Source organism: Pseudorca crassidens, chromosome 18 (genome assembly GCF_039906515.1).
Source record: "Pseudorca crassidens isolate mPseCra1 chromosome 18, mPseCra1.hap1, whole genome shotgun sequence".
Classification (NCBI taxonomy): Eukaryota; Metazoa; Chordata; class Mammalia; order Artiodactyla; family Delphinidae; genus Pseudorca; species Pseudorca crassidens.
In genome coordinates, this window is record NC_090313.1 from 4,645,679 (window position 1) to 4,657,470 (window position 11,792).

The following is an 11,792-nucleotide window of genomic DNA, read 5'->3' on the forward strand; positions in this document are numbered from 1 at the left end:
AAGGTAGTATAAGGAAATCTCACCAAAGGTGGGCAAGATTGAGATCCCTGAACGTCAAGAAAAGCCCAAATAAGGGGCGTCCATACTAAACCTCACAAGGTTTGGAGGCCATTTCAGCAGAGAAGACTGTTGTGGATACTGGGAAAATAAAGACAAAAATTGTGAAAACATGGCTTTGTTACAGAATATTAATGACAGTCATTATGTGAACTGATTACTACTGATCACTCATTTTCATTTAACAAATATGACTGTGTCATGAATATGTGTCCAATATTATTAATGTAAGTTTGGTTTTAACCTAAACCAGGTTTGTTGTAAGGATCAGTCTTTTGTTGCCTGAGGGCCTCCAGATCCAGCCTAGACCTGGGGTAGGTAAGCCTTGACCTTGACCGAGGGATGTACGTACCCAGTACCCAGTGCTGACAGCAGAGATGGAAGAATGCGTGACGGACAAATGAGTGAGTGCCCTGGGGAAATGGTGTCAACTCAGTCCCCCCAAAGCTAACCTAGTAAGTAAAGTTATTCAGATAAATAACAATGAACTAGAAATTTAGGAAACGATTCAGCCTCCAAATGGTTTTCTCCCCTCCGTTATGCTCCACAGAATTGACTTAATTTTATAAGATTAAAAGAGGACGCACCAAGAGGCACCCTTCATCAATCTCATATTTGTTCTCAGCTCACTTCAGTGAGCGTTTCCTCTTTTATTTCCTGATTGAAGAACAGTCAACTGATTTCCACAAAACCATTCATTAATTCGTATTTGTCTCTCCTGTCACTCCTCATTTCCAGATAATAAATAATTCAAGCTTCTTTCATCTTTCCTTATTCAAAAGACCCTGAAGCTTTTTTGCCTCTTATTTATCCTTCCCTCGACCACATCCTAGGAGCAAAAGACCTTTCCAAGCTGAACTAAACAGAACTGAGGGCCGTTCTAGAGGGGCTACTGATAATTTCCCTTTTGCATTTTATCATCTCGCTTTATGATGCAGGGAAGCTCCTGAGTAGCCTTTTTAACCACAACTATCTGTGGAGATAACATATTTACTGAACTGTCCATAAGCAGCTGTGGGTAGTTTTCTAAAGACAGAAGTCAATTTAAAACCCAACAGTGTAAGAATCATTTAAATGGACTCTGCAGTTGTACGATGCTTTCTCCTTAGAAAGGAAAACATAATGCAACTGTGGTTTGGAACAGAAGTTTTCAAAGCAGGGCACAAAAAGGGTCCTTCTCCTGTAACAATCAATGATACTATAGGTACTATTCTAGCATGAATTGATTTATGACAACTGATGAAAAAACAAAGTTTCCTTTCTGTCAAAGCTCTTCTAAATCTGCATTGCCGTCAACGTTATTATTGTTGTTGTTATCATTATTTTCATTTCTCAAGCGATTAAACTATGCCCGAAGATTTTAAAACACAAAACAGCCCCAACACATAGCCTTAATGACGGCAAGTGTGGAGGCATAGATGGATTTGAGTTTACCAAGATGAGGAATTAGATACAGTGAACTAAAACCTACTCAAGTATTTCCTATCTTAAAAGCAAACGACTTTTCTGAGACCACATCTCTGTCCACAAACTGCCTTTTCTATCCTTTTCCTTTTAGAGGTGACCATCTCTAACCTCCTAAGTCTTCCTGCATTTTGCGCTCCTGGAAGAAAGTATCCTTGTAACTGACTCATGCTGAGCTGAACTAGACAAATATTCTCAGATAAATGGGGAAGAAAAAAGAGAGTTTGACATCTCAATGCAATGATGGTATGGAAGCTAAAATGCAGTAATTGGGTGGCAAGACATTTGAGAGGCAGACACAAAGAACTTTTTTAAGAAGTTTGGAAGTAGAGGTAAGTGGAATTATGGGATATTAACTTGAGTAGATAAGAACATCAAAATAAATAAGAACATTGAAAGTATTTATTTCTAAGTTTGGAAAGTATTAATGAAACTTTAAACAAAACAGTTGATTTCTGAGAGCCTAGATTCTCTGAATCAACCACACGAACCACGTTCATCCCTGTCTCAGGGCCTTTGCACCTGCTGTTCCCTCTGCTGGGCACACTGTTCCCACACATCTTCACATCCCACCTCCTCACTTATTCAATCACTCAGAGGTCACTTCTTGAGAGATGCTGTCCCTTAACCACCTATTTAAAATTGTCCCTTAAAATTGTTCTGTTCTCAGGCCACCCATGAGATCTTTAAACTTTTTAATTTTCTTCACATCAGTTGCTGATACCAAACTTTTTTTTTTTTTTTTTTTTTTGCGGTACACGGGTCTCTCACTGTTGTGGCCTCTCCCGTTGCGGAGCACAGGCTCCGGACGCGCAGGCTCAGCGGCCATGGCTCACGGGCCCAGCCGCTCCGCGGCATGTGGGATCCTCCCGGACCGGGGCATGAACCCGTGTCCCCTGCATCGGCAGGCGGGCTCTCAACCACTGCACCACCAGGGAAGCCCCCAAACATTTTTATCTACATCTGTTTACTTATTTACTCTCTGTCTCATCACTGGCATGGGAATTTCAAAATGTGAGGGATGTGAGCTAGCTCTATTCTCCTTGTATCCTTAGCCTTTAGATCAGTGCTTGGAAAAGTCTAGGAGTTCAAAAATATTTCTTGAATTAATTAATATCTGAATTACTGAATGAATAAGACAGAAGGAAAATGAAAATAAATTAATCCACCCAGCTCAGTTTAGGTGCCAGAGCACGCTTATGCCCCTCCAGGACACTAAGTGCGAGTCAACCATTGAAAGTATAAAGAGTCCCCTTTCATTCACCAAAGAGCCTACAGAAGGGAACGTATCACATTAGCATAACAGATGCCAGGTAAGGACGTGGGTGTGGAACCCTCCAGATATAATGACAAGCCTTTAATAATGCAAGGTCAACACTGCAGAAATGCGCAAAGATATATCCTGGATGGACCGGCAGGGCACACGGAGCCTTGACACTCCTAAGAGTCTGTATAAAAGTGGAATACGTGAACAGTACAGTCAAATGTGGAACAATAGATATATACTATACTGATGTATCATTTTATACATAGGCTTCAACTCTGGTTTGTTACTTCACAACTGATGACACAGGAAGGATAGATATAGATATAAAAGGTAGACGATGGGTAGGTAGGTAGGTAGGGAGGTAGGGAGGTAGGGAGGGAGGGAGGGAGGGAGGGAGGGAGGAGGGAGGGAGGGAGGGAGGGAGGGAGGAGGGAGGGAGGGAGGGAGGGAGGGAGGGAGGAGGGAGGGAGGGGGGAGGGAGGAGGGAGGGAGGGAGGGAGGGAGGGAGGGAGGAGGGAGGGAGGGAGGGAGGGAGGGAGGGAGGGAGGAGGGAGGGAGGGAGGGAGGGAGGAGGGAGGGAGGAGGGAGGGAGGAGGGAGGGAGGGAGGGAGGGAGGAGGGAGGGAGGGAGGGAGGGAGGGAGGGAGGAGGGAGGGAGGGGGGAGGGAGGGAGGGGGGAGGGAGGGAGGGAGGGAGGGAGGGAGGGAGGAGGGAGGGAGGGAGGGAGGGAGGAAGGAGGGAGGAGGGAGGGAGGGGGGAGGGAGGGAGGGAGGGAGGGAGGGAGGGAGGTATTAGATTTGGATACAGACACAGAGAGCTTACGCTAAAGATTTATCCTTAGCGGCACATTTAGTGATTTCTGTCTTGTTCTTAATTGTGTTGGTTTTATGAGTCCTAGATTTATCACTAGATGAGAGCTTTACTTATTTTATTTAAAAAATGTTTGATAAAATAATGTTGAAAAAATAATGAAATATTCTTACACATATATAAAACAGTCATATAAAGATGATCAATACACTGTTCTAAAGGTAAGTTTGGAGCAGTTGTGTTACATATTGAAACTAATTGAATTATAGATACTATCGATCTACAGACCTTATTCTAATACACTATTACATTTAAACTTCTGAGCAATTTTTTTAACCTGATCAGGGATTTTTTTAAATTTAAGACAGGTTGAATAATTTTAATATTGAAAGGAAAGGTAAATATTTGAGAATATCTAAGAACGGTATGAAAAAAATCAGAAGGGACTTGCTTTACTACATATTAAAGTTACTATCAAGACACAGTTACCAACAGGGTATGGCCAAGAACTAGACAAATGGATCAGTGTAACGAGAAAAAAGTGATCCTCATCTTACATCACACAAACATCTTAATTTTACAAGGATTAGAATAAAAAATGTAAGAATTCAAGTTTAGAATAACATGGAAAAGATCAATCACTTAGCTTCAGTAGAAACAGACAACCCAAAGAAATAAATAAAACCAAAATCTGGAATAGACAAGAGAGCCATCGTTTCTATACAATGACAAGAAAATTAGATGCCAACCAAGACAAAAGAAAAAAATAGGAAGGCTCTCTTCAGCACATATCCAGAGAAATAAGAATATTTCTTAATATAAAATATTATATAAAGTTGATAAGAAAAAGATAAATAATTCAACATAAAAATGAAAACAGATATGAAGAAATAAGCCTAATAAAAATGGGGGAAACTTTTTCATTATCAGTAGAATAAGAACAGAGCCTTGTCAGAAACTGTATTTCCACCGTGGAGTTGACAACGTTTGAAGACAGACGCATCTTCAACCAGCAGCATCTCTGGTTGGCAAAGATGCAGAGATGCACATTCTCTGCTAGTGGTGGCAATCTGAGGTGCTATAGCTACTTGGAAAGAAATCTGGCAGTTTCTACAATACTTAAAGATCCACATGCCATTTGGTTCAGCAGCCCTGCTTTTGTGAGTCAATACTCTAGTAATATAAGCCAAAAATACTAAAGGAAGTTTTCATGCTTATCGAAAAGGAAAGAGTTTATAAATAAATGGTTTAACAAATGCTAAAGAATGTTACTTAACTATCAAAAAGAGAATGCTTAGATATATCTTCATTAGCCAGAAAAGATGTCCATGTTGTTAAGGAAGAAGGGGGGACATCTGAGTTAAAGGTACATATTTGAGAAAATATCGATGGTGTTTAAACCACAGGAACGGATGCGGTCACCAGGGATTTTGCAAAGTGTCAGGGCCAAACTCTAAAGAGAGAAAGCTGGCAACGGGGCAGAGGAAAAGATGCCAGGGACTTAGGGGAAAAATCCCAAGAGCTGTAAAACAAGAAGTAAAGCCACGTGAGAAACTGACTCACGCGAGGAAGGAGTAACGTCCGCGGGATTTAACCACATCAAGGTGGTTTAACCAAAGTGGATTCAGTGAAGTAATGAATGGACCAACTGGGAGAGTAAAAACATTGATGAGGGTCAGAGGTCATATGTGTCATTTCTCTAAGGTGTGACCATGAAAACAAAGAAATGAGGTGGTGGCCAGAAAGGAACAGGAGGTCAAGGGGGACTGTTCAATTGTTTGCAAACTGACGGAAATGGCGCAGTGGAGAGAGCTCCGTGATGCAGGAGAGAAAAGGGTAAATGAAGGAGGGAGGAACCAGGTAGAGTCCAGAGCACACTGGCTTTGGGTACAAGGACGAACAATTCAGGACTACAGAACAGAAGTGAGCAAAGAGAAACTCACACGCTGGCACCTTTGTAGACATAATGGTGGGAAGACGCAGGAGTTAACATCTGACGGTTTCTGTTTTCTCAGGGTGGGCGGTCCAGGGAATCTCTAGGTCTGAGCAATCATGCCAAGCAGGGAAGCATGGTAAGAGTGTGGGAGGATCTCGTCTGTCTAGAACTAAAATGAGATTTGTCTGCCTTTGCTCTGACATCAAGGATCGTCCACTGCTGTGGTATAAGGACACACAAGTTGGAAAGCTGCGTTCGACCTGGGTGAGGCGTTTGTCCCTTGAGTGCAACAAAGGGAGGTGAGGTCGAGGGAGTGGAGGGGCTTCAGGGATGGACCCTGGATCTGGGATGGGCAGAGAGCAGGCTGAGGGAGACAAGGCAGGCATGGGAGCAGCACGGTGGTGTTTCAATGAGCTGGAGGTCTTCAAACAAGTGAAGAGCACGGACAATCAATGCAAGATCTGGGAAAGCGTCTTAGCAGAAGTAGCATTTACGAGAATGAGTGACCAGAAAAACAAAAATGAGGTGACCTTGATATATTGTAAAACGTGTTTAATATGCAAAATAGCATCCTTTCTGGTCTAATTCCTCCTCGGCTGCTGTGAGTGAATTAGAAGTTCTGGGGTCTATTCATTTTAAATAACTTTAACCTTCCTTCTACCACAAAGAGGGCTGCTCCAACCCCACATACTTAGAGAAGAACTGAACCGGGAGAGAGAGAAGCCGGGTGCAGTTGTTCCAACACTTTCATTCCCAAGCACAGAAGGGAATTTCATGGGGCACACCTCAAGCTTCAGCTCCAGTTCGTTAAGAGGAAACCAGAAGTGTGGGCGCAAGGTTTCACAAGGCACTAGAACTCTGGGAGCCCATGACTCCCTAGAGCTCATTTTCTCCTTAGTTTCTCATTTCTGCTTGGACCTCAGCTGAGGTTTCCGGCCAAGTTCACAGGTCACCCTCACCAGGCACAACTCAGAATCTCACTATCTCAGTATCACTGTAGACCCATCTGAAGATCCTTCCGGGCCACAGAGACACAGGAAGCACCAGCACGTTTTGTTGTGGTGTTCCTAAACCTTCCTGCTATGACGTGCTTCCACAATACATTTTTAGACTCTAGTTTTGAACATTTCTCTATAAGATGTATGGTACACGTTAGAATAAGGCCAGGTCCCATGGAGTCAAGAAGGACTGTGGGTGGTGATGTGAGTCTGACCCACTTCTGTCTTTGAATAGTGTCTCTTATACTGTCTTAAAGTTTTGTTTTCCTGATTGTAAAACATGCCCATTGTAGACAGTTTTTAAAATATACAATAGTTTATTAAAGTAACTGATAATTATAATTATCATATAAAGAATTTTATATTTAATTAGTCATAATTAATATATAAATATTTAAGTATAAATGTTTAACTGTGATTATTATTCTGATGGCTGATTCTAATTAATTGTAATTATAATAACCAGTTATAATTATAATTACAGTTTATTAAATTGTAATAACTGATCACTCCATAAGGCAGAGTTAGCAGCTACTGTTGAAAGTGGCATTTAGACCTTTCGGTATATACCTGCTTTAACATTAAATGATGACTGATGACTACTTCCCTAGATGATTAAAAGTTCCCTGGAAGCACTCTTCACTGGTCTCCCAACATCCCACCCTAAGGCTGCCTTCCTAGGATCCCATGTGGCTCTGTTGCTGAACGTTTTCAGAAGCTCTGGCTCCTTCCCTGGAACTGATCCACTTCCGGTACTGCTGCCCATCTTGGAAGTGGACACGTGATACGGCGACCAACAAGGGCCAGGATAAAAAAGACAGGCCCGTGGAAGACACAGAGCTCATGCGAGGAAGGAATGGAGTGTGAAGAACGGCGCAGCCAGTTAACCTCGCCAACCCATCACCCTAACATCAAGGTCAAGGGGACAGAGTATGGTAACATCTTCTGCATCAGGAATAATGATTAAACTGTGAATTATGATCCTTATCAATAAACATTTCTGATGCTGTAAATGCCCTCATTGTTCCTTCTATGTTCTGTTCATTCTTCAAGACCGAGGTCAATACTGCACAATGTCCCTTGACTAGTGGCACAGGATGACATATCATGTCTGAACTCCTTTCAGCACGCCGTACCATTCCACCTGAGGAGAAGTTAGCGTTTGACAATATTCATGCTTCTTTTCCATTTTATAGCTATTGCCAAACACAGAACTTAGGACACAGTCGAATCTTTAGTAAGAAGTTGGTAATCACTCTGATAAATTCATCAGGTATTTGGATCATGTCACTATTCATTAATTTTAGATTTCATCTGGACTGCAAGAATTCTCTCAAATGCTTCCATGGGTCACACATCATCACTTCTTCTAATTTTCTGACATTCTAAACTCAAATACCTCGGCTGCAACGAAAGTAAGGCAGGAAAGGGCAGTCTCATGCTATATTTGGCAACCAAGTGCTCCCTGAACCTCCAAGTTCATGTCACCCTGTCCCTTTCTGCTTCGGCACATGCTTCGCGGCTGCCTCCCACCAGGTTTGTACACGCCGCCTAGGAGCACCCAGGTTCCTTGTAGAAATGGTGCAGAGGGTTCCGGGAGTTTCCTCTGCACAAGCACAGAGAGGAGAAATAATGACATTCTGCTGGTGCAGTAAAACATGAGGGCCAACTTGTACAAAACCAGCCAAGAGTGCGGTCCTAGGTACATTTCACCACGACGAGAACCCCAAGATTTCTGGGGTTAAAACAAAGACTCCTCACAATTCCTAAATATGCTGCACCTCGTAACAAATTACTCTTATTAATTAGAGAGCTAATTTTCAAACTTACAAACAAGTGATTTTACAAGGGAATTCTTTTTGGAGTCAAAATTGTCCTGCAAGCCAAAAACATGCCTCTCCTGGGTGTGCTGAAGAGCAAGGAATTTTAATTTTCATTAATCATAGAGTTTTTATTCCTATATGCATTCCCCACAAAAGACAAGAAAAAGGGGAATCTTGTCCCCTTCTTGATTACCAAGGTTTTTGTAGGTTCCCTTTTCATGCACAGCTCAAGATCCTTTCCAAACATGTGTTCCCTGAATGATGTTACTCCAAGGTAACATTGTTATGTCCTCTGCCAACAAAACCCTCATCTTAGGAGGGAACCATTTTCTACCAATGTCACCTGTCACATTAAGACAATGACATATATGTATAGAACTTTGCAGAAGTGCTACAGGAGAAAAAATGCATCTCTAGCGAGCCATTTTTACCAAAAATGTCTCCCTCTTCATTATTACCATCCAAAAAAGGTTTAGATGCAGCTTTTGTCTAGCTCAGAAAATCCTGTTAAAAATTCAGGCATTGAAGAAATCCTTGATGGACCCATGAGGAAAGCCAGTGCCAAACTATTTTTCACCATACTGGCATCAGTGCAGAGTATTTGGTACAGATGTCACCCCAGTCCCTGATCACGGCAAGGTGACTGATGCAAGGATGAAAGTTTACAGTAAAGGATAAGCCCAGAGATGAAGCTTACAAGTTGGGCATTAGGCATAGACACAGGCAGTAAAACTCGAGAATAAAATAATAACTGAATGGCCTCAGTCATATATTAATGAACTAAGTTTGTATGCAAACACTTCATTAACATGTGCTGACACCTGGAGAGATCCTTATCAAATTCTTTTTTATGGATTGTTTTTAAAAATTGCTCTGGGTGTGTATCTTTTTCTTAAAAAGCCAGAGTTCTAAAGATTTCTATACTATCAGCATTTGGATCACACTGGAATTATTTCAGAACCCGGTATTAAGAGGAAATTCGTTTAGCATGTAAAACACCTTTCAAAGTCACCGTTCTATGTCACGCACGCAGATGTGGCATGCCAGCAGACCTGCCTTAAGGCTGGCATCTGCATAAAATAATATTTTAAGAAGACAAATAACCATCTGAGCAAAAGAGCAAGGTTACTTACAGCACTTGATAAAATGATAGTGAGACATCTTTCCATCTCAGACAGAAATCTTGCTACAGGTTCCAGCATTCTCTTCAGCTACAACTGTCGTCCCCAGGAAATGCATTATTGAGAGCTTCTCCTCAGGTAACAGTTTACCTCGGGATGCATTATTGAACCGAGGCTCTGTTCCACGGTTGTGCAAAAAGCTTCAAACTCATTCTCATTCAGCAGCTGGAGTTCAGATCAGCCTCCCCGTGGGTCTGCAGCCACCACTGCTGCACGTGCTATTGTAGCCGCTTGACTGACAGGGCTCCTAGCGCCACAATCCCGGGAATAGTGCCCTCTAATTGGCGCTCACACGCACCCACCTTCTGCCGGCTCCGAGGTGTGCTGCAGTGCGGCTCTCTCCGAGTCCTGCCTGTTAATGGCTTTTCAATAGCTTTCAGATGGCAGCAAACTAGCTAATTAGGGGGCCGGAGAGAAGCGACTGAAGGAGGGACCCTAAATCTCATTTCTGCACGTTGTCCCTGAGCCGAATGTGACCAGATTCTTAGCTGGTCCCCGAGCCGATTATTTTTAGTTGCCACCAGTTGCTGTGTGTGAATAGGAAATTGATAGCAGGATCTCAAAATAACCACCTCTTAGAATCCCAGGTCTTAGGATCTGCCCCTCGTAATGAAGAAATTACATTATCCTTCACAATACCTCTTTTTGGTTTTCTAAGCAGAATGTAAAACTTAAATGCTCCACAAAAAGCTTTTGGTTTGCAAAGCTTTACAAATTTAGATTTCTGCTACCTCTGCAGACTGCAGTGAATTTCACTGTACAAGCGGGCAAAGTAATTCTAACCGAATTGGAATCAGAAAGAAAGAAATGTACGGTCTGCAAGCGTTACTGCAACAAAAATAAGTACACTCAACAATGCAACAGCCACGTTAGCCAAAGAAAAGGTCATAGGTAAGTCGCTTATAAATGCAAGACAATTTTTTTTACACACTGATACTTTTTAATGATGATCTAAAAAACAAGTTGACATAGCCTAGAAGTTGTGTTTCAAATTTTGAGGGCATTGGAAAGATAACTATGAACACTGTTTTAACCATGTACATCCTTCTAAGATAGAAGCCTAGGTCTTAGCTTCCCTTACTAAGCAAAATTCAAAAAGAAATGCCTTTATTAAACCCGAAGATTATAAAATTCAAACCTATGTATTGGGTTGGCCACGACTTAAATTTTAACCAAGGCGTCGTTCTATTTTTGCAGTATGACGTAGAACAAGTTCAAGGTTTGGACCAGAATGGCCTGAGTTCACATCTAGATTCTATCCCTCACCACGGTGTCTAACTGGACAAGTGAGTTAGCCTCCGAGAGCCTCAGCTCCCTCACCTACAGATGGCAAGTGCAAGTCCTAACCTTTAGTCTGAAGGTTAGAAAAATGCATATACAAATTCTAATTGATATCGTTGGTGTTCCACAAAAAGGTACCATCAGCAGTAACAAGGAAATGATACTTAGCTGTATATCAAACGACTGCAATAGACACCTTGACTTGTCTTCCCAAGAATTAGAATGAGGACTTTCAGCCATTATCAGCAATGCATATTCCTCGTTTAGTCATTCATTCCACAGTCAATTACTGACAGTCATTGCTATCAAGTTGCCATTTTTAAGTGCTTTCCAGGAATAAAAATATGTCTAAAACATACCCCTTAACTACAAGGATTATAGAGTCTATTGTTTAAGATTTCCTGTGTTTTGAAATGTTTCCTAATAAAACCATGAGACAACTACTTATACCTGCTTCAGAAAAAGACAACAAGGCTCTCTCTTCCTACCTCAATACAAGTCTTCACAGATGCACACAGTAATGATGACTTTATGCGAATGCTGTACAGCATCTCTTGAGGGAAAGTCCTATCCATCTAGGTACACCTGTCCCCTCCTCTTAACACAAAGATAGGTACGTTATCTATATACCTTCCTTAAATACATGTATTTCTTTGTTTACCACACACCTCTATATAATTCATACTCAACAAACATCTTCAGACAAGTGAGTTCTATGACACCATTTACGCATGGAGAGGAAAATAATAATGTTATGAGTGTCAGAGAAGCATGACGTGTGCTTGGCAAAGAAAATACGCCATTGAAAACATGATTGATTTGAGCCCGAAAAATCTACTATGAAGTAACTTAAACCCTCCTCCTGTAAGAACTCTTACCAAAGTCCTTTGTGAGAATTCACATCTCTCCCCATACATCAAGGGCTCATTACAAAAGTGTTTATTATTCATTCATTGCATAAACATTTGGTAAGTCT

At 41.7% G+C, this 11,792-nt stretch overlaps 1 protein-coding gene across 1 annotated transcript in view; it reads right to left on the reverse strand.

Moving 5' to 3' along the window:
- MYO16 (myosin XVI) overlaps positions 1–10,016 on the reverse strand; it is a 427,770-nt gene extending 417,754 nt beyond the window's left edge. The window contains 1 exon segment of the mRNA XM_067712857.1: positions 9,488–10,016. Coding sequence (XP_067568958.1) covers positions 9,488–9,515 — 28 coding nt within the window. The 5' untranslated portion in view covers positions 9,516–10,016.
- Positions 10,017–11,792: the final 1,776 nt, after the last annotated feature.